This window comes from Ischnura elegans, chromosome 9 (genome assembly GCF_921293095.1).
Source record: "Ischnura elegans chromosome 9, ioIscEleg1.1, whole genome shotgun sequence".
In the NCBI taxonomy this organism is placed as follows: domain Eukaryota; kingdom Metazoa; phylum Arthropoda; class Insecta; order Odonata; family Coenagrionidae; genus Ischnura; species Ischnura elegans.
In genome coordinates this window covers 68,683,275-68,702,308 of record NC_060254.1, presented here as the reverse complement: position 1 = coordinate 68,702,308, position 19,034 = coordinate 68,683,275, and the positions used below count along the sequence as shown (strand labels likewise).

General features: G+C 39.9%; 1 protein-coding gene across 1 annotated transcript in view; it reads right to left on the bottom strand.

Annotated features, from left to right (window-relative positions):
* The window catches only part of LOC124164948 (netrin-1-like), a 43,017-nt gene extending 27,840 nt beyond the window's left edge, over positions 1 to 15,177 (bottom strand). The window contains exon 1 of the mRNA XM_046542186.1: positions 11,830 to 15,177. Within this exon, the coding sequence (XP_046398142.1) occupies positions 11,830 to 13,354 (1,525 nt within the window). The 5' untranslated portion in view covers positions 13,355 to 15,177. The remainder of the gene's footprint in view (positions 1 to 11,829) is intronic.
* Positions 15,178 to 19,034: the final 3,857 nt, after the last annotated feature.

Below are 19,034 nucleotides of genomic sequence, written 5' to 3'. Positions count from 1 at the left end.
CTGGGGTCTGCTTTGCGCATACTAGCGGCTTTCACATGCTCATCAGTTACTTTTTATCATTCTTTGATAAGTTGGTGAAATAAAAACTTTAATTGGAGAGACACTTTTTCACATGATCCAGAAATTCAGAACCATATACTGTAATTTTCATATTCTCGTTTCTCCTCTATGAAAAAAAATCCCTCCCACACCAACAGGTCATATTCTCACACACACGGTCCTCGTATCATCATCGGTCGAAATGGCAAGACGGGGGCGTTACCAGGAGGATGAAGGGAGCGGGAGGAGGTATGAAGTAATTGGTCGAAATTTAAGCGATCCGTGGAGCGTGGAGAATATTAAACGCTCCCCGAAAAAAAAGTGAGAGTGGTTCGACTGGGGATGAGGAGGTGGTAGCAGTTATTCGGAAATGGAGTTGCGTGGAAATGAATTGGGAGGGTGGTGTATAGAAATAGGGGTGGCAGACACGTCCGTGGGGGGATAAGTAGGGGAAAGTGTTGGAATTGGGGGTGACTAGGGGTCGGATTGCTTGCGGAGGGTCGGATGGAAGCAACGGCTTAGGGGTTGGAGGTTGGAAAGAAAATGTTTGAGAGGGGAGCTTTTATCAGTTGGGCGTGAAAATAAGAAAACTGGCGAGGTTTTTCAATAAACGAGCGTGAAGCCCTTTCTCAACCCACAGCCCTCAAAATACGCGGTATTGGAAGCAAACCATAAACATGATTGGGCTTCAGATGTAAACGTAAAATGGAAAAAATAGGATTGAGCATTCTTATTTTCATCATCATCATTAGTCAACAGTACTAAGATTGGTTTGACGCAGCTCTCCATTCCTCTCTCCTATCCACTAGTCTTTTCATAGCGAGGTATTTCTTCTCTTTTACATCCTTTATAATCTGCCATACGTAACTAATTCGAGGCAGTCCTTTGCCCTTCTTCCTTCCAACTAACCTTCTATGATAGTCTTCATCGTGTCCGATAATGTGGCCAATTAAGTTATTCTTACTTGGAACACTTATTTCTTCACAAGTGTTAAAAATATACACAGTTTCCTCGAACAATTTTGGCCCAGGAAGCAGCGTTACAGGCAATAAAATCAATTTTTCGGTCATTGTATCTCATTTATGACGTCATGTACAATTGTGAACAAATGAATAAAATTATTTTCATCGTTTGATAATTTAACAAGAAAAATTCTTCAGTATTAGTCAAAAGGAATATTGTTGATGTGATATTGAAGAACTAATTAAACCTGCCGCAATTTTGTATTAATTTACATCATTTAATTTTTTTGTAGCTCTAGCTTCTTTCAAGCCCTTTTTAGCTGACAGCTATTGCATTTTTACATCCATTTGCTTGATCCGATAATTTTCATTATTTCTGTATTGAAACGGAAAATATTGAAGCCAGAATTATTTCGCAAATTCATTTATATTAATGACTTAAAATGTGTAATGACGATGTCACTCTTTAAGAATCTTTTGGGGTAAAAATGTAGGCCGTTTTATGGCGCTACTTCGTGTTTAATAACTTTTAGGATTAAATCGTGCTTTATTGGAGTAAAATATCGTCTCTTGAAAAATATTCTAACTTCGCAGCTCTGTTACGTTATAGAGCACCTACGAGGAGGATAAATTCAACTTAAAGTATGTAAGTAAAGTAAGTAAGTAAGTAGATTAAAAGTAATAAATGGACACTGATGGTTTAATGAAATCAATCATTGTTTTTCCCTTTTCCATTTGATTATTATGTTCATAAATGGAGCCTTGCGTCAAATAAAAAGACTAAACGAAAACAGATTCATTTAGACAATTCGTTTACATTGTTCTACAACTATTATTTTTTATCTCTTATCTGCTGAATTGCATCTTACTTCTCTTCCCAGAGGCTACTGTTTATGTACTTCATACCGGTGCTGTAGTTGGAAAAAAATTAAGGCGGTACTCACCTAAATTTGTCAACAGCTGAACATGTTTTATACGCGCGGCCGCAATTGAAATGTCAAACTCCAACTCTTATATTAGTTCCAAGTTGTGCCACGAGATGACTCTGAACAAGTAAATGATCGTTTCCGATTTTTCTTTCTGACACCCATTGGACAATTTACAGGAAGGCTATTTTTTACATATTTAAAGGTAGTTTAACCGGTACGCTTATAACGAGCTTGGATTCTAGGGGATACGCCGTACCAGGCCAACTACAATACTGCTTCATACTAAAGTTTAATGGAAAATCTCAATTAAATTTATAATTAAAATCTAATTTATTAGCGCTACTTCTCTACCTACATCAGAAATACATTAAATATATTACTCTTAACGCTTAATTCACATATTACATTTACATAATTCGCTGACTAACCCATTGGGCAAAAGAATATTTAGCGAAAGACATACTTGGGAGACAGGAAGCAGTCGTAGAAATTGCGAAAAATAATGACTTCGTGCAATTGGTTCGAGGAAGAACATTTATTTTTATTTCTTTCCCTTTTCCACAGAGAAGTGCTTATGAGCTACATAAACACCAAATAATTTCGCACTCTTTTCCACTCATTTGTATTTCGACCACGTAGCCGTCGCTTGGAGCGAAATTCACAGGTTCGCCGCCAGAGGGATGGGGCGGACGTGTTATTGAATGGAATGGGGTATGGCTAGGGTGAATTCGACAAAAATTCACGATACATCGCCGGAAAGTTGGCATTGCTGCCGTGGTGCCTCCCACATAATCGGAGGCTTTCTCTTCCCACCCAAAAAATGTTCTTTCTCTCCCCTGTCTATTTGGGGAGAGGGGATTATTACGGTGGTTTGGATAATTTTAAGGAATAAGAAATACGTATAAAGAGAATGTAAAGAGAAAGAACAAGAGACAAATTAACTATTCGTGTAGTTTTGTCTTTAACAGGGCAATAATAGCACAGCACACTCCTTTAAAAGCAGTCTTAATACCCTCTCTTACTTTTACCCAACAAATGTCGTGGAAAAAGATCACCTAGGGATTCAATTGAGAAGTTAGTTTATTCACAAATAGCAGGCCACACGGCGTTGCTCAAAATGAAAGTATCCAGAGAAGTAGGAAGTAACTTTTTCAGTTTATATTTAATGAATTTATTTATTTGAACCTGAGAAGTAGTAATCATTACAGTTGCCATCCCAAACTGAATGAGTTTCCAATAGATTGAACTGGTTCAGTTATTAATGCCTTGCAACCTAAATCTGTGATAGTATTAAGGCCGTTTTATAAAGGGGACGGCATTGCGCAGGTTAGAACTGCATTAATTTATAAAATGGCGTGGAATTCATGAACGCAATTAGAGCAGAGGCTATTTACCCATCTCACTTCCACGCATTCTTGCATGTGCTCTAGCAATTCACCGCTTTACACGACGCAATTTTGACTGCGCCTTCCTACATATGTCAGATCGTGCAAGTACGTGCCCCGTGTAAAACGACCTTTACAGTGTCTCAATGAGACGTTAACGTTAACGATCGAGGGCAACTTGAGCAACGAAGAGATGTTGGCAAAGATATATGGAGTATCCTGAATTATAGGGGAGTCAGTGGAATCGATCACATGCTTAATTTCAACATATGCTGTTGATTAAATTTGCGGAATATGCTGGTAACAGGTTAAGAATACAGCTGAGGAAATTTTATACCCTTATTAATCAAATTTGCGCGTCAAAATTTCACCGCAATAAAACACCGCTAACTTCAGGATCGATGAACTTTGAATTGACGAAAGAAAACACGACATAAAAAGCCAAAAGAATGAGATAAATTACGATTTCAAAGGAACCAAACACAAAATTTAAAAAAATAAACAGAACTTCTTAGTTCCTACTGCTTAAATAAATTATCTTCCGCAAAAGCCCATGAAGAATTTGAAGAAATGTAAGTGCTGATATTTTAGCGCCTGCAAGAGACTTAGAGGGCAATGCACGAGGTAAATTTTTTGAACGATCTCGATTTGGTAAGTTTCAATTCAGCTCAAAGAGAAATATTTCAACTGCACGCACGTCCCTGAATCTGACAGGATAATTGAACTGCATGGTACAAAAAGTCAATTTATTCTTCAAAAAGCAATTAATTACCACCAAAATAAAGGAAATAAATACTCTTGAACCTAAACACTTGTGATGCCCTGTACGTTTCCTATTTCTAACGTATTTCTTTCCAAATCCCTCAGTCAGGTCGTTCACACAAGATTCAGATATTGCAATCAATTAATATCAGTCGGTAGGGAAGGATAATTGACGACGAAAAAAATACCTCATTTATTCATTATCTCATTGCCTTTTCAATAAAAAAATGCTAAAATTATCCTCCAGTTTTCATAAGCTGATGACGTATTTGGAGTTTTTGGTACATTAACACGATCTTAACGGAAACAATCGCGATTTATTGCATTTATAGGCTGCTTACGAATAGGGGCGATTTCAGTATCAACTTTGAGGGGGAGAGGGGTCATGACCTGGGTCTCAGGAGTATGGAATATCCCCCTGGAAAGAGGGGCGTTCTCCCGAATAAAATTTCTTTAAATATCCATTTTTTCCTAAATTTTAGGCACCGAAAGCCATGCTACCTGATGCCTAACGAGTTGGGACCCAGCTTATTTTATTTTTGAGCAAGTTTTTTGTAGGTTAGAGAGCATCACGCTCTACTAAGTATAGATATAACTCAAACTTCTCTCGCGTTTGAGACTTCTAGCAATGAATTTGCATATCCACTCGCTTTACTCCTTTACAAGGCTACAAAAACTATTGAACAACCACAAATTAACAATTTTTGATAAAATTTGGGTGAGGGTCATGACCTTTGTGCCCCACCCCTGTATATCCGCAACTTTTCGAAAACGAAACGATTTTTTAAAAATACGTAACTTTTTCGGGAATAGCTGAACACATTTAGCTGGTCGTTTCTGTGCCATATGGTCCGGTTTTATCTACTTCTACATCTACATACTAACCCACAAGTAGACTAAAAGGCGTGTGGCAGGGGGTGTTAGGACACCAGCCATTTGCACATAATAAGAAAATGCGAAATTACGATTAGTATATATTTATGTCCTTTATGGTTCGGGGGAAAAACGAATTCCCATACCTATCCGTACGGCAAAACATCTTTCTTAATTTATCGCTTCTGTCGGACATGGAAATATATTGGGGCTCTAATATTATTTTCTCCGTGTCTCTCTTAAAGGTATCCCTTTTCATCTCAATTGTTCGAGCAATATAATCCTAGCGCGCAGACTCCGAGTCTCCAGCGTCTCCCTGCCTAATTCGAAGTGCGGAGTGTCCGGTTGCTTCACCCGATATCAGAACTCAGGACCTTTCGATTAGCAACCATGGGCTCAACCAACTAGTCCACTTTATTTTCCTTCTCCCCGTAACTCAAGAGAGGAGAACGTAAGAATAGCGAGGGTTAAAGGATAGGTGTGAGATGTTTACGCCGACCAAGTGCAAATTCTTACCTCCTAAGAGACGAGACCCAAACCGAGGCATTAGCACAAGGTCCGTCTCGCAACTCGGGCTTTTCGCGTTCCCCTATGCTGCGTTCCAAACATCTTTGTGATTGAAATGACGTGAATTGCCATAGAAACAAGGAGCGTATATAACAGGAGTTAGGGGACCCACCACTCCCCCGAAGTGAACGAAATAAATATAAAATAAAAACATAAATTAGTCTAAACTAGTTTAATGGATTATGGGCGTGGGTATACTTACAGTGATACACTGTCGTACATGCTATCATTCTCATATGTTTAAATAATAAATATCATTGGTCGGGTTCATTGATTTTCTTAAATCCGAATTTTAGCGTCTAAATACTATTTCATCGTACACACCATTTTAAGTATTTATTATAATAATTATTTATAATTAGTATACTCATTTCGATTTTTCAATTCATGTTCATGAATTAAGGAGGACCATTAGCTTCACAACCTCATACTGAAACTATGAACCATAATGAAGTCGCGAAAATTATCATTCACGAAGTTCAAGGAGCCGCCCAAATCATTGGGTGTACTGGTTTGAAATAAGTTAATCTAACTTTACCTCGATATTACCCCACCCCCTTGATAAAATTGATCCATCAGCGTATGTAATTGCTAAGAATGATTAGCTCGAAAACTATAATATGCACAAATAAAAGTTTATTTTGTATCGATCAAAAAGTTATTTACAACTAATAATGAAGCGCTATGTTAAGTGGGACTATTAAAACTTTACACTAGTAACGGTTAAGTATTAATACAGGAGCACTTGCATTGGATAGTCGACAAGTGGTGACTTTTCGCAACGGAAGGTTCAGTACGTTCGTATGAGCTCGCTAGTGTGACATTGTGAATTTCTCTTAATGTCCAACCATATGTGAAACCTTAAAAGGTTTCCAAAAAAGTACATGATAATTGCTCACTACATTATCGTCATTAAACTTCATCTCGCCATTAAAAATTGAGGCCAACAAGAGAACCAATGGAAACGATATGAGGAAGTATTCGCTTTTTAATTTTGCGTATCTTCGCAAGAAACACACTGTTTGCTTTATCAAAAATAATCCAGTGTCTCTTATGTTGTAGAAATAATACATTAGATTTCCACTTTTGATTTAGCAGAACTTTCGGTGATCTACGAGTGACATGTAAATAAATACGCTTTGAAAGTTTTTTTTAATACAAGGCGCTCTAAACAACGGGAGGCCAGAGTAGCGAGTGTGAAGCAATTAATCCACCTACGAGTTGAATCAATTCAAAGGCTGATATCAGATGAAATGGTTTTATAGGAAGTTATATTTTTATATAGTAGCCTATGATAAGAGAGCTTATATTTGAATTATTTGTAAAATTTGAGCGACCAGTGATAAATTACGGTAGAATCCTTGGAGGTCTTATAGAATGTAACGTTTTTGTTATAAAACATGTAATTACCCAATAAACATACAATATTTAGCTCAATAAGACTCTGAGGATTCTAATATGAAATAATAAATAAGCTCTATTCCATTTCATTGGTAATAATATCAATACACCATCTCATTATGAATAAATTATGATTTTTTATCACGATTATCAAGAGGTAAGCAGCAAGAAGTAGTAGACAGAGATAAACACAATATTTAAAAGTGTACTGAATATTTTCCAGAACATTTTTGCTTTCTTTATATACTTATTAATATCTACCCTTCTTGAGCTTTTGGAGATGAGGTTATGCCTCAGTTACCTGGAAAATCTTACTTTGCAATGTATTCAATAAACTCTTCCTCTTTAGCTAACGGATAGTTCAATTTAAATGTTTCCCCTTTTACGCATTTAATGTCACTATCAAATATATAGGTTATTGCTAACTAATATGTGGAATATTTTTCATACACATGAATTTCTAAAGGCACATGCAGAATTCAAATTATTTTAATATCTTCCAAAACTTGATCGTTAAGGAACGGTTTATGAATGCTGAGTACAAAAAGCAAAAAAAAACTATGGTGTTTCAATAATGAATGTTTAATCAATTGATTGCTAGGAAGATTTCTGTCCTTTTAATTGGGTTTAAAAATCTTGCTTTCTTTTAAAGTGGCTTGAATCGTCTCGGGTCAATAACACACTGAGGAGTACAATAAAAGAATAGCTTCCTGAGAAAGTACACTGATCATAATTCTCACCGAGAAGGAAAAGAATTAATTGCAACCGAGCTACGTGAGGTCTCTGAGGAGGAATAAGGTAATTCATCTTAGGAATGCCTTCGGATAAAATATTCACTTAACCTTAGTATGGACTTCTGAACGAGATAATTACCAAGCTATTTAGAAGACTCAGGCGATTTACTTGCTGGCGGATTAAGAAAATAACGTCAGGAATGCAGGAGGTTCAAGATGCATAAATAGTTAGAATACCTACTTCAGGAGTTTTCTTTCTTGTATACGGTGGAATGCTTCGTTAAAACCATTGGTAGATTTCTGTTTCTGCATTCGCCGTCATGCATGAACTTAAATACCTTCACTATAGCAGTGTCCGTTTCACAATCATGTCAAAGCAATCTTGCACTAACTTAATTTTTCTTTTTTCGACGGCTGAGACACCGTTTTCCATTCCATTTATCCATTTGCATAAAAATAAGCATCATTATTTACGGAGGCTTAATATAAGTAATCAAGTCATCTTCACTTCTGCCAAACACAATCTTGTAGTTTTCAAATTAATATTAATTAATTCCACGAAATTTAGTTTTTTTATCACCTAAAACTAGCAATGGTAGGTTAAATTATAATTTACACCTGTGGCGGAAGAGGATATATCCCCGCCAAAATCCTTAGAGGAACAATAAAAATATTTAAAACTATTTTCTAGTTTTGACATATAATAACTGCATCTGATTGAAGTTAAATTTTGAGGGCCAAAATGATGTAAAATGTGTTTCCAGGCATTTTTCAAATATTTTCCCGGAAACCCGTTGCCTCAAGGGGGGGGGGTCCCCTCCACAGGCCCCTTCATCCCCCCAAAGCATATTCCTAGTTACGCCACTGATTTACACAATTGTGCTTATTTTCCGGATCCATTCGACACAAATTTAATAAAATACTCTTGGCTTCCATATAATTGCATCATATAGTTAGGTACCATCTACGACTTTACAGACAAGAAAGGGATAAATCTCCAAAGACCTATCCCTATACCCCATCCACTGCGTACTTTGGAAAAACGATTACAGTTCCTCCAGGCTTAGCCCGAGGTAACGAGCGTATTCTGCGCCGTTTCAATTCATCAGTTGCACTATCAGTTCTTATATTTTATGTTGTATCACATTAGCCATTTCCGTAGATATGAAATCTTCTTGACTTATGCAGGTGTAAGTACGTCTATCATGATAATCGTAAATGAAGCGCAAGTCCAAACATTACGCGCTATAACATATTCCGTCATTACCTTAATTCCATAATTTTCCTCATATATTTTCTCGAGTCGTGAATGCTGTTCACATCTTAAAGTGCTCTTCCAATCCCGAAAATTAAGTAAATACTTTCCGCAGTAAAATTAAAATATATATTTTTCCATCATGAGTAAAAGAGTAGCTAGCCTTGTCTATTACATGGAAACTGGGGTGATAAGGTTATTCATACTTAACTTTCCCATATTTTCTAACTTGTGATACATCTTACGCAGAATGTGTACTCAAGCACTACTGCGTTATTTTGATGCGTTTTCATGGTAATAAGGACAACATTTTTGTCATACTTACTGAAATTATTGTTAGATGAAGTCAATGCATGGAATCAGCGGCGAATACAGTTTTCTTTGTTGCATATTTTAATTAATTGCGGTAGAATAATAAATATATTAATTATTGATGTCTTATAAATCATTCCAACACCACTTGCATTTATAAGAATAAGAACCAATTATCATGCCGATTTTGAGCATAATCTGCATTTTCATACTTCCTCTTAAATCAACTAGTAATGCGTTATCACACCAGCCGCGATGAAGTGAATTAATGATTGCATCAGCATCTTTCAAGTATATTTATTACAAGGTATTTGGCATAATATTTGTGGATCTATGTTTAACACCTACTCATCTGACGCTAATAACTTTTTACACCTACAAGTTTTGTATTGTGAGATAATTTGACTGACTTATCATACTGTCGGGAAATTTCTTGGAGATTAGGGCCAAAGTCACCGACTAAAATACGCTGGTGTGATAATGTACATTTACTTATCCATTATATCGTCGTTAAAAGGGTTGTAAAGTTTCCGTGCTCCATTGTGAACATTTGCAAATACCTTCGAGAGACTTCGATAACTTGTTCAGTTCGCGAAGCCTTGACAGAATAGTTCATGCAATATCCTGCGTCTTGTTTGAGTTATATCCCCGCTTTGAATGGTTCTGAGCGAATTATTGTGTCATCATTTGTAGTCTCTACCTAATAAAGATGGCACTCTGAAGGAAAAAAAAAGTTAGAAAGGCCACGTTCATAAAATTCTCAGCGCCAAATTGAGGCTCTCCCGCGGGGCCTCATAAAATCATTCTCCAAGCTGTTATGAGTTAGCAGGTCGAGATTTTTGAGTTAGGAGACCTCATGGTACAGGGAGTTATGCTTTTAAAAATTAGGTATAAAGAGAAAGCTAAGTTTATTCATGGCTGATCATTTCTCACGTCGTTGTGATGAATTAGATTTTACATCGATGATTAGACATCGCACCTAGTTATATTGCAGGTATTTCTAATTCCATATAACACCAGCAATTTTCAAATAAATTACAGGTTCTTTGCGTGTAATTAAATAAATAAATATAAATAGGCTTATGGGATATTTTAGGCTTATTGTTAGATAAAGTTACGTATTTTTCAAACAAATAACCGCATTAAAGAAAATAAAATCATTTAGGTAAAATTTTTTGGGTAAAAATGAGCGCTAAGTATATTTATGGCTATCATTCCTCACATCATAATGTTGAATTAGATTTTTCAATAGCATAGCACTTGGTTCTGTAACAGGTATTTTTAAATAAAATGCAGGTGCTTTACACGGAATTAAATTGGCTTAAATAAAATGACGTACTTGCTAAATGTATAATCATATTAAAGAATCGGAAAATCACTTTTGTTAAAAAAAATTTCAATTTTCCATAGAGTGGAAATATTACAACTACTATTAGTCCGTGATTGCTTGTGACATGTATTCAAATGTTCCGTAAACGTTCCTTTTGGACGTTCCAGTTTATTACCAGTTTATTCAATTTTCGATTGTTATATGATGTGATCAATCATCGTCCAATACAATTAGTTAAACTGGCCAGGTCTGAAATCTTTATGCTTAAATAATTGCTTTAGGGGCCACTCATTCCATTCATAACGCTTTCTTCCTGAATCATCGCTAGGCTCTTCAAACAAAATTGTCCGTTTACAATTATTCAGAACTACTTTTCTGTTGATAACCGTTGGATGAAAATTTATTGCAATAGGAAAGTAAATATTTTGAGACGTATGCGGAGACATTTGGATCAGACTGAGACTCGATTCCACCGACAAAATCCAAAGAATATTTAAGAACTTATACCTTTCTCATAGGTTAATATACTGACTTCTCCCGTGTGTTTCGTCTTTGTTAGAAGGTATGAACCCGATCGAGATCTAATTTACGTGATGGTGTTCGCCAGAAACACTGTATGAACGGACTAGGGAAACCAGAAATTATTTTTCTGAGAAATCATGCAACTTTATGGTGAAAATGGAGCAGAGAATAATATGCTGCCGTAATTGTGTAGTAAGTATAATAACACATAAATTAATAAACTTTAACTGACAGTAGTAACTATTTCAGTCGTGGAGACTATAAAACGTCAATTTTTGCCTACCGTCCAAACTCTGTTTTAATGACTTCTGTTAGCACATTTTACCATCGAAGTGGCACAATACCGAATCCATGTTTGGGAAAATCTAAGATTAGGAAATATGTGAGTGATGATACATTTTCCCGTTCATATATTACCCTAAGTAGATCGATTCTTTTTAACCGGTCGTGAAGATAAATGTAGAAATATGCGACGTCTAAAAATATATGAATTTAATGTAAGAAAAGGCAATGAATACGAATTATTCTTACTTAAACTTTACTTAAGTACGACCCGGATTACAAACATAAATGCAATTTCTAGTTTTAAATTGTTGGTAATAAATGTTGCTGATGCTGAATTGGAACCAAGATTTTTTTGAGAACGGGTGGTAAATAATTAAATTATTTAGTGGGCATAGTTTGCCTTTTACAGGATACGGGATGAAATCGTGCGTGAAATAAAATGAGGTAGTAGAAAATGTGCACGTAACACTCACCTCTGCATTCGTGTGGGTCCCTGGCCGTGGCCCTTCCCCAGGGCCTGTCGAAGTGGAACGGCCTGCACCTCTCGCAGTCCCTCCCGGCGGTGTTGTGTCTGCACTCGCAAGCCAGCGATCCTCCTCCGGGGCCCTCCACCACCGTGCACCGCGATGCGTGTCCGTTACACTTGCATCGACCCCCAACGGCCAGATCGGCGATGGCGAAGTGGACCGCGCCCGGCGGCTGATACGACTGAGGCTGCTGGAAGATCGGTAGGGTCTGATTTCCGTTGGCCACCGTTACTGTGGGTGTGACGATTGGAGCCTGAGGGGCCACCAAAACAACCTGAATATCGGTTGCCGTCACCCAGTCCTGCAGGACAGGGCTCGAATCCAGGTCGGCCGCGCTGGGACGTCCCTCTAATGTACTAAACGCGATTCTCGCAGGGGCTGCCGGACTTGAGGCACCCAGTTCGGTACAGAGGGCTTCCTGTTCGTTCGCTCGCGTTATTGCTGCCCTAGGGGCCCTTCCAAAGGCCCTACGGCAATCCGTGGCGTAGAATTGGAGCGCCTGCCAGGTCCTGCCGTGGTCCATGCTCTTGTAGAGGGCCAAAGCGTCAGGTCGCGGCGAGCCGGGGCAGAATTGCACGCTGACATAGGTCACCTCGAACTTCTTTCCCAGAGGAAGGCGGAGGGTCACGTTGGCGGGCCTCCTGGTGATGTGCAGACCGTTGTTGGTGTTGGCGGAGATGTGGTGCGGGTGGTGGTTGTGGGTGGAGAGCGGGGCGGACCTCCAGCAGGTCAGGTTCGAGGGATTGTTGAGGTCGGTAAGGTATGAAGGTGGGTGCCGCCTTCGCGGATGCGAGGCGTCGCAGACAACGCAGCCCGGAGGTCCTCGAAGATTCAGGGACCTCAGCGGAGAGGATGGTTGCGGTGCCGGAGGCTGGGTGGTAATGGGCCCACTTGAGGAAGACGGAGCCGTCGGTGCCTCCGGTGTTGGCGGTGGTGGAACATCACACAGCCTCACTGGGGGGTTCCCGCAAGTGCTGGTCGACTCCACCGGTCTCCCGAAGGCTGCGTTGACGAAGTCCGGGACGCACCGCCTCGGAGCAGGTTTAGCCGGTGCCGAGGAGCCGTACTGGAAGATCGAGCTACCCCTGAGGCGCGCACCCAGCTCATCGTCTTCCTCATCGTCCTCGTCATCATCGTCGTCGTCTATTATGTCGTCTTCGTCATCCTCATCTTCGTCGTCTTCATCCTCATCGTCTTCGTCCTCGTCGGAGGTGGTCAGCGGGGAGGCGATGGGTCCATTGGCTGGTATCAGCGATGGGGAAGACTCATAGCAGGCGTCGGGGGGATTTTGCTGCGCGGCAAACATTTGGAGGAAGCTGCCACCGCCCCCGTTGGAGGCCCCGCCGCCACCGCCGCCACCGTTGCCGGCGCGTACGGTCGTCAGTTGGGCGGAGATGGCGCAGACGATCAGGGCGAGCACGGCGATGCTGGCCGACCCCGAGATACATCTGCGGCACGATTTTCCAGACATCTTGGATAGTTTTTTTTCGCTTGCCTACTCTTAAATTGTAACAAGTTTTCACTCCGTTTTAACTTTCAGCGAACACCGGCACGATTCAATTGACTCCCGATTTACTTGAGTTAAAACTCCCAGGTTATTGCAGGCGATGTTCACTTTGAGTCTACACTTCTATATCTCACCTGCGGCTGACAATCTTCACGGTGACAGTCCAGATTTATGAAAATATTTGTGGGATTTTAATAAAAATCTCTTGATTGACTAGAGAGATTGACGAAACGTCAGAGGAGGCAATCACGAGCTCACTTGTACAGGATACTTCGCTCGTTTCGTTTCGATTTTCGACGTTTCTCCAAGCTACTCAGCAGATTCTTCTTGGCTCGGTTCACAGCGGCAATGCACGCCTCGCAGCGCATGAGAGAGGCAATTCAATACCTTCCCGACCGGCTTCCTTTTACCACCGGTAACTATTCTGCGAAAGCCTCGACACCCCCCAAAAATGTATAGTCTGATTTATATTTTTTCCTCACTCCAAACTGCCTTTTCTTCCCGCCAACGAATTCTGCCTCGGGAGGAAATTCCGTGAAGAGGTTCCTCCTAGCTTTGTTATGCGTTGGAGGGGGATGGTTCAAGGGAGATGAGTGATATGCCCCAGTCACCTCCTTTGGGGCCGGGTGCCGCCGGAGCGCCGAGCCGTTCCCCGGCGTAGCAGCTTCACTCGAGCGGGCGAGTTGAGCGGTTGATATCTCGGCACCCAACGCGGTCAACCCCTCCGTTGAGGTCACCGCGCGACTCTGGCGAAATTCTACTCGCCACAGCCGCTAATACCCTCAAGTTTCTTTCGTATGGTCTTCAATTTTCCACTCAGAAGATCGAACGATTAACTGCGAAGCACTTTTGACGCCAGATTATTTTCACTGCAAATCACTCGCGATTCCTTTCATCTTGCCAGACGATTTCGCGCGAGGATTTCCTCAACTCACTCTCATCAACGTGCGGATTTCCCTTTTTTGCTCTCCGAAGAAAACACTAGAATACACACGAAGATGCCACTGCTGTTATTTGCCTACTCACTGGATATTCACTCGAACTGTACCGTTGATGGCGATGAAGGTAGTCTGATCACAAAATTCACTGTTTTATTCGGGAAATACGAGAGTAACTTTCAATGTTTAGTTGGGAGAATCAAGGGTAACAGCGTTAGTATGGAGAAAGGGCTTGTTAGTTTGTCAGTGTACTATTTCTGTAATAATTTTGCTCCGGAATGCCGAACAATTTTTTGGTGCCTCGAGAAAACCGTAGAAACGTGAATGAATGAAATTGGAGAGATTTTATTGGAAGATAGAACTTGATAACGAATCTTTTTGGACAGGAAGAGGCTGTTAATTGGTATGTGTTTCTCTTGCGGATGTATCAGAGGGAAGGAAAAAATTTCCACCGTCACAGGACGTGAACGAGAGGAATGATTTTGCTTTGGGAAACTTAGGGTGAAAAAGTGAAACTTCTCTGCGATGTACCAGGAGAAGGGATGGAATCGGAGGGAAGGAAATGGGTTTTATGAATCGGTAAAGGTAGTGGTGATGATGTATTTGATGCACTCGCCAGATAAACACACACTCAAAAAATCACACGACGTCGAATATTATTTTTTTGGGGACTTTGCCTGACCTCAGAGACCGGCCACCGAGGCCTCACTGTCCGAGGAAGGCTACCGACCGTGAGCCGGCGGGATGATATCGGAGGGAAATCGAGCGAAGCACGTCGGGACCGCTTTACAAACCACAGCCCGCCTTCGGACAGCGTAGCTACGCGACTAAATTGTCGAACATCCACAACCGACCTCCTCAGCCCTTCTGGCGCTCAAGCGGCTACAGCGACCAACCCCGCCCTCCGTATCCCCCCCTCCCCTATCCCCCCCTCCGCAGTCCATCCCTTCCCCTCTTCCCCCACCCCAAGCAATCCCTTTCACCCCCTCCCCTTTCCTCTCTCTCTCTCTTCTTCTCTCGTTCCGTCTCACCTTCCAAGCAGGATACTAAACGCATGCGCTGCCTACGGTTTCATTTGGAGCCGCCGAATGGGAGAGGAGGGGATGGTAAGACATCTTTTTTTTGTAATGGGAGTCTTTTCGAGGAAGGGGGAAACGTGTGTAGAAGTCGGTGTGGGATTTTCGCGTGCATTGCTATACATAAAACCCAGGGCCGGATTTTGCAACATGAAACAACCTACAACCAATTTTTCTCTATCACAATAAAGCCAAAAGAAAAAGATTTAATTTGGTTCTGTCAGATTCCCTGGATGTATTATTTTTTGTGTAAAAGAAGGGGTAAAACCAATTTTCAAAGGAGAATGCGTGATGACTTTTTCTTGGGCTTTCAACCGGGTTAGACCGTTTTACACGGGGCTCAGAATTGCGCAGGTTAGAACTGCATTAATTTCTGAAATGGCTGGGAATTACGAAAATGCATGTACGAAAGTAGAACGGGGGCTATTTTCCCATCTCGCGTCCACGCATTCTCGCATGCGTTCTAGCAATTCACCGCTTTACGCGACGCAATTTCGACTGCGCATTCGTACACACGTCAGATTGTGCAAGTAAGTGCCCCGTGTATAATGGCCTTTACGCTGCCGACGTTTCAATGGCTCACTCCCCCATCATCCGCAGGGCATTGATGCCAGGTTGAATTATCTGTTTCATCATTAAATGTGCCTCCGAACCGTCAAATATAACCATATACCTATAAAGGCGAGAAAGTCCAACCCGGCATCAACGTCCTGAGGACGATGAAGGAGTCTGCCATTTAAAAAACCTTACCCGGTTGGAAACTCGAAAAGCCGAGCCGGATTTTCCTCTTGGCTATAGGTAACTAAGCTTCAGCCTAAGGCCTCAAGATCTAGAGGGGCCTACATTATCGACTTTTTTTATTTATTATCCGTACCACCTTTTATGTAAAGGTCCAATTCTTTACCATTCACAACATGTTTTATATAACATATTGATATTTATCACAGTAATGAAATATTTATTATCTCTCGTGTAATTTAAAAACTTCAAAATGGGAGGTGAAAGGGACTCGTAAATGAAATGCCATAGGGAGTCTTTTCATCTAAATCCGGCCCTGCATACATCCTTCTCCATTGCCAGCATTCAGCCGTCAAACTGCTTTACTATTTTTTTAGTATAATTTTAGTATATACTAAAAAAATTGTACTTTACTAATATAGTTTTTAACTATAATAGTTTAAACTGTTGACTATTAGGTATTACCATAGAGGCCGGGAAAAATCTTCGCAGGAAGGGGGAACTTCAAGGAAGGGGAATATATTCCTTGGAATTCTGAGAGGAAGCATCACTCCCTCCCCACCGATCTAATTTCATCTTTTTATTTTATATTGTGGTTTATTTATTTATTGCCACATCACCACAAGCAGTTAAATTTGGCTCATTCATTGGAGTTTTCATAACATTTAACAATTAATCGTCCACGAACATCCATGCTCTGGATAGGGGCAACCTACCCAGGAGGGACTCGAATCCGCGACCTCTTGTGTGGCATGCGAGAACTTCACCCTGCCGCCACCAAGGCCGGCTCTTGATGGAATAATATTTATTAATAATTGACGCTATCTGCTACTTTTTAACACTTTTCGTAACCGAAAAAATTTCATTTTTCAAAGAAATCTATTGCATCATTAATCAGTATTTTGTTTTCATTTACGAAGCAAATTAATTGTTTTTTTTATATTCCGGGTGGGTCCGGACCCCCTAGACCTCCCCCCTCGCTACGCTACGGATCTACATCGCCAATAAACTTTCTATTGGATCAGGTGTAAGTATCTCTGAAAGGCTATCGGCAACCGTTAATTTTAACTCCGTATCATATTGGTCGTGTACTAGCGAAAATTATTCTTAATAAACCATAAAAATAGTGTATTTGGACTGTATTGGGACACTTTATTGACCAAGTTACGCTCGTTAATTATTTAAATGCAACCTTTTTCTTCATTTATATTTTTTTAATAAATTAATTTGGTATACTTCTTGCACGGGTACACAAGGTAACCTGTATCCATCGGTTGATTAAAATAATTCAAACTGTTCCATTAGTTAGCAGAGAAAAGCATTCATTAAGTCGGTAGGTAATAGTTTTTTACCTTTTCTCAAGCACATCTCTTACGCACCTAACGGTCCACAGTTGAATCCAGGAAGATCGCCTAAAAGCGCATCAAAGGAGCAGAAATATCACGACTTCTTATATGAAAGAGACAAGAACATCACGACTATCAAACGCATATCATATAGAGGTCAGTGATATAAAATTAATTCTTCTCGTATTAAGACATATGAGCCACCAATGGTAATCCAATCTTTCCGTGAGCAACACGACGCGGAGAGAGATATAAATATGAGCAGGCAAAATCTTTCGCGAGGACTACTCAGACAACAATATCCACAAACGCAAGGCGTAGAAGAACCCCGTCTGAGAGACAGCGCTGACGCACCTCAAGACAATGTCGTAGCCTTCCTCTCTAAAACTATACCCTTTCTTGAGGTTCATACGAGAAGTAAAATGATACTTATTGTTAGCCCGACCAACGTGATATGGTCGTCAAGGGTTGGGTAGCTTAGCTTGCCGCCAGCGACAAAAAAAGTCAACGGCGCCGAACCTTAGCTGTTTTTTTTCTTTCGCGAGGAGCAGGGCAACTTTTAAGTCACCACAAAATATATTCGTCCATTGTATCGAATCCATAATTAATGCTACCTTGCTACAACTATCTTATACAAAAAAAGTTTAGGCTATCCAATCGTCTAACCCTTGTTGTACCGACATTACGCAATTATGTCGGGAAAACAAGCCACCTTCTCTCATTAATTGATGCGCCGAAGGCGCTTTCCTGCTGTACCGGTGAATTACTTCACCCTAACCAGCCAGATTACATTGATTATATTTGGTGCGCAATTGTCTGTGTTGTGGGGGCAGTGTTTTGTTTGTGTGAGCAGAAACTTATAACTAATGAGGATTTTTACGTATACAGATTTTGGATTGGATACATAGATTCATTTTGAACTAAAAAATGATAGATTTTCTTGACATTGATATCACTTGTTTTTAACAGCTATATTATAATTTTGATGATGCATATGGAAATTCTTTTCTCTTTATTTTATTTATTTTTTTTTCTTTTGTCTTTATTCATTTCTTTGAATAAAGTATTTATCATTTTTTTTTAAATCTAAGCGATAATGTTTACTCAAAGGGAATGAGTGATAGTGAAAGGACGAGTGTTTTCTTATCTAAACGGAGAAGTAGATGACAAGTTAGCGAAAGCTTTTCAAGGAAGAATACCGAGCGAACTCGTGCAAGTGGTTTATTAAATTTATCAAAAAAAGTATATCATAATGAGAATAAAATAAGAGTACATATTTACATAAAGAGTGGGCCTAATTTGGTAGAACAAGTTTTTCAAAAGGGTCCGCATTAACTACTTATCATTATTATAATTTTATTTTAATTTTATGAAAATATTCTATTCACCTGAATAGCAGTAGTTGTGTTTAAGCTTTATTTTATAGATTGAGTATTTTAACATACTTTCAAAGTCCCTTCCTTTCAAGTTTCGAAACTTGAGGAGAACCACATCGACCTTTTTTAGGACGCCTTGCACTCGAACGGTCTTTCTATGTCATTTAATA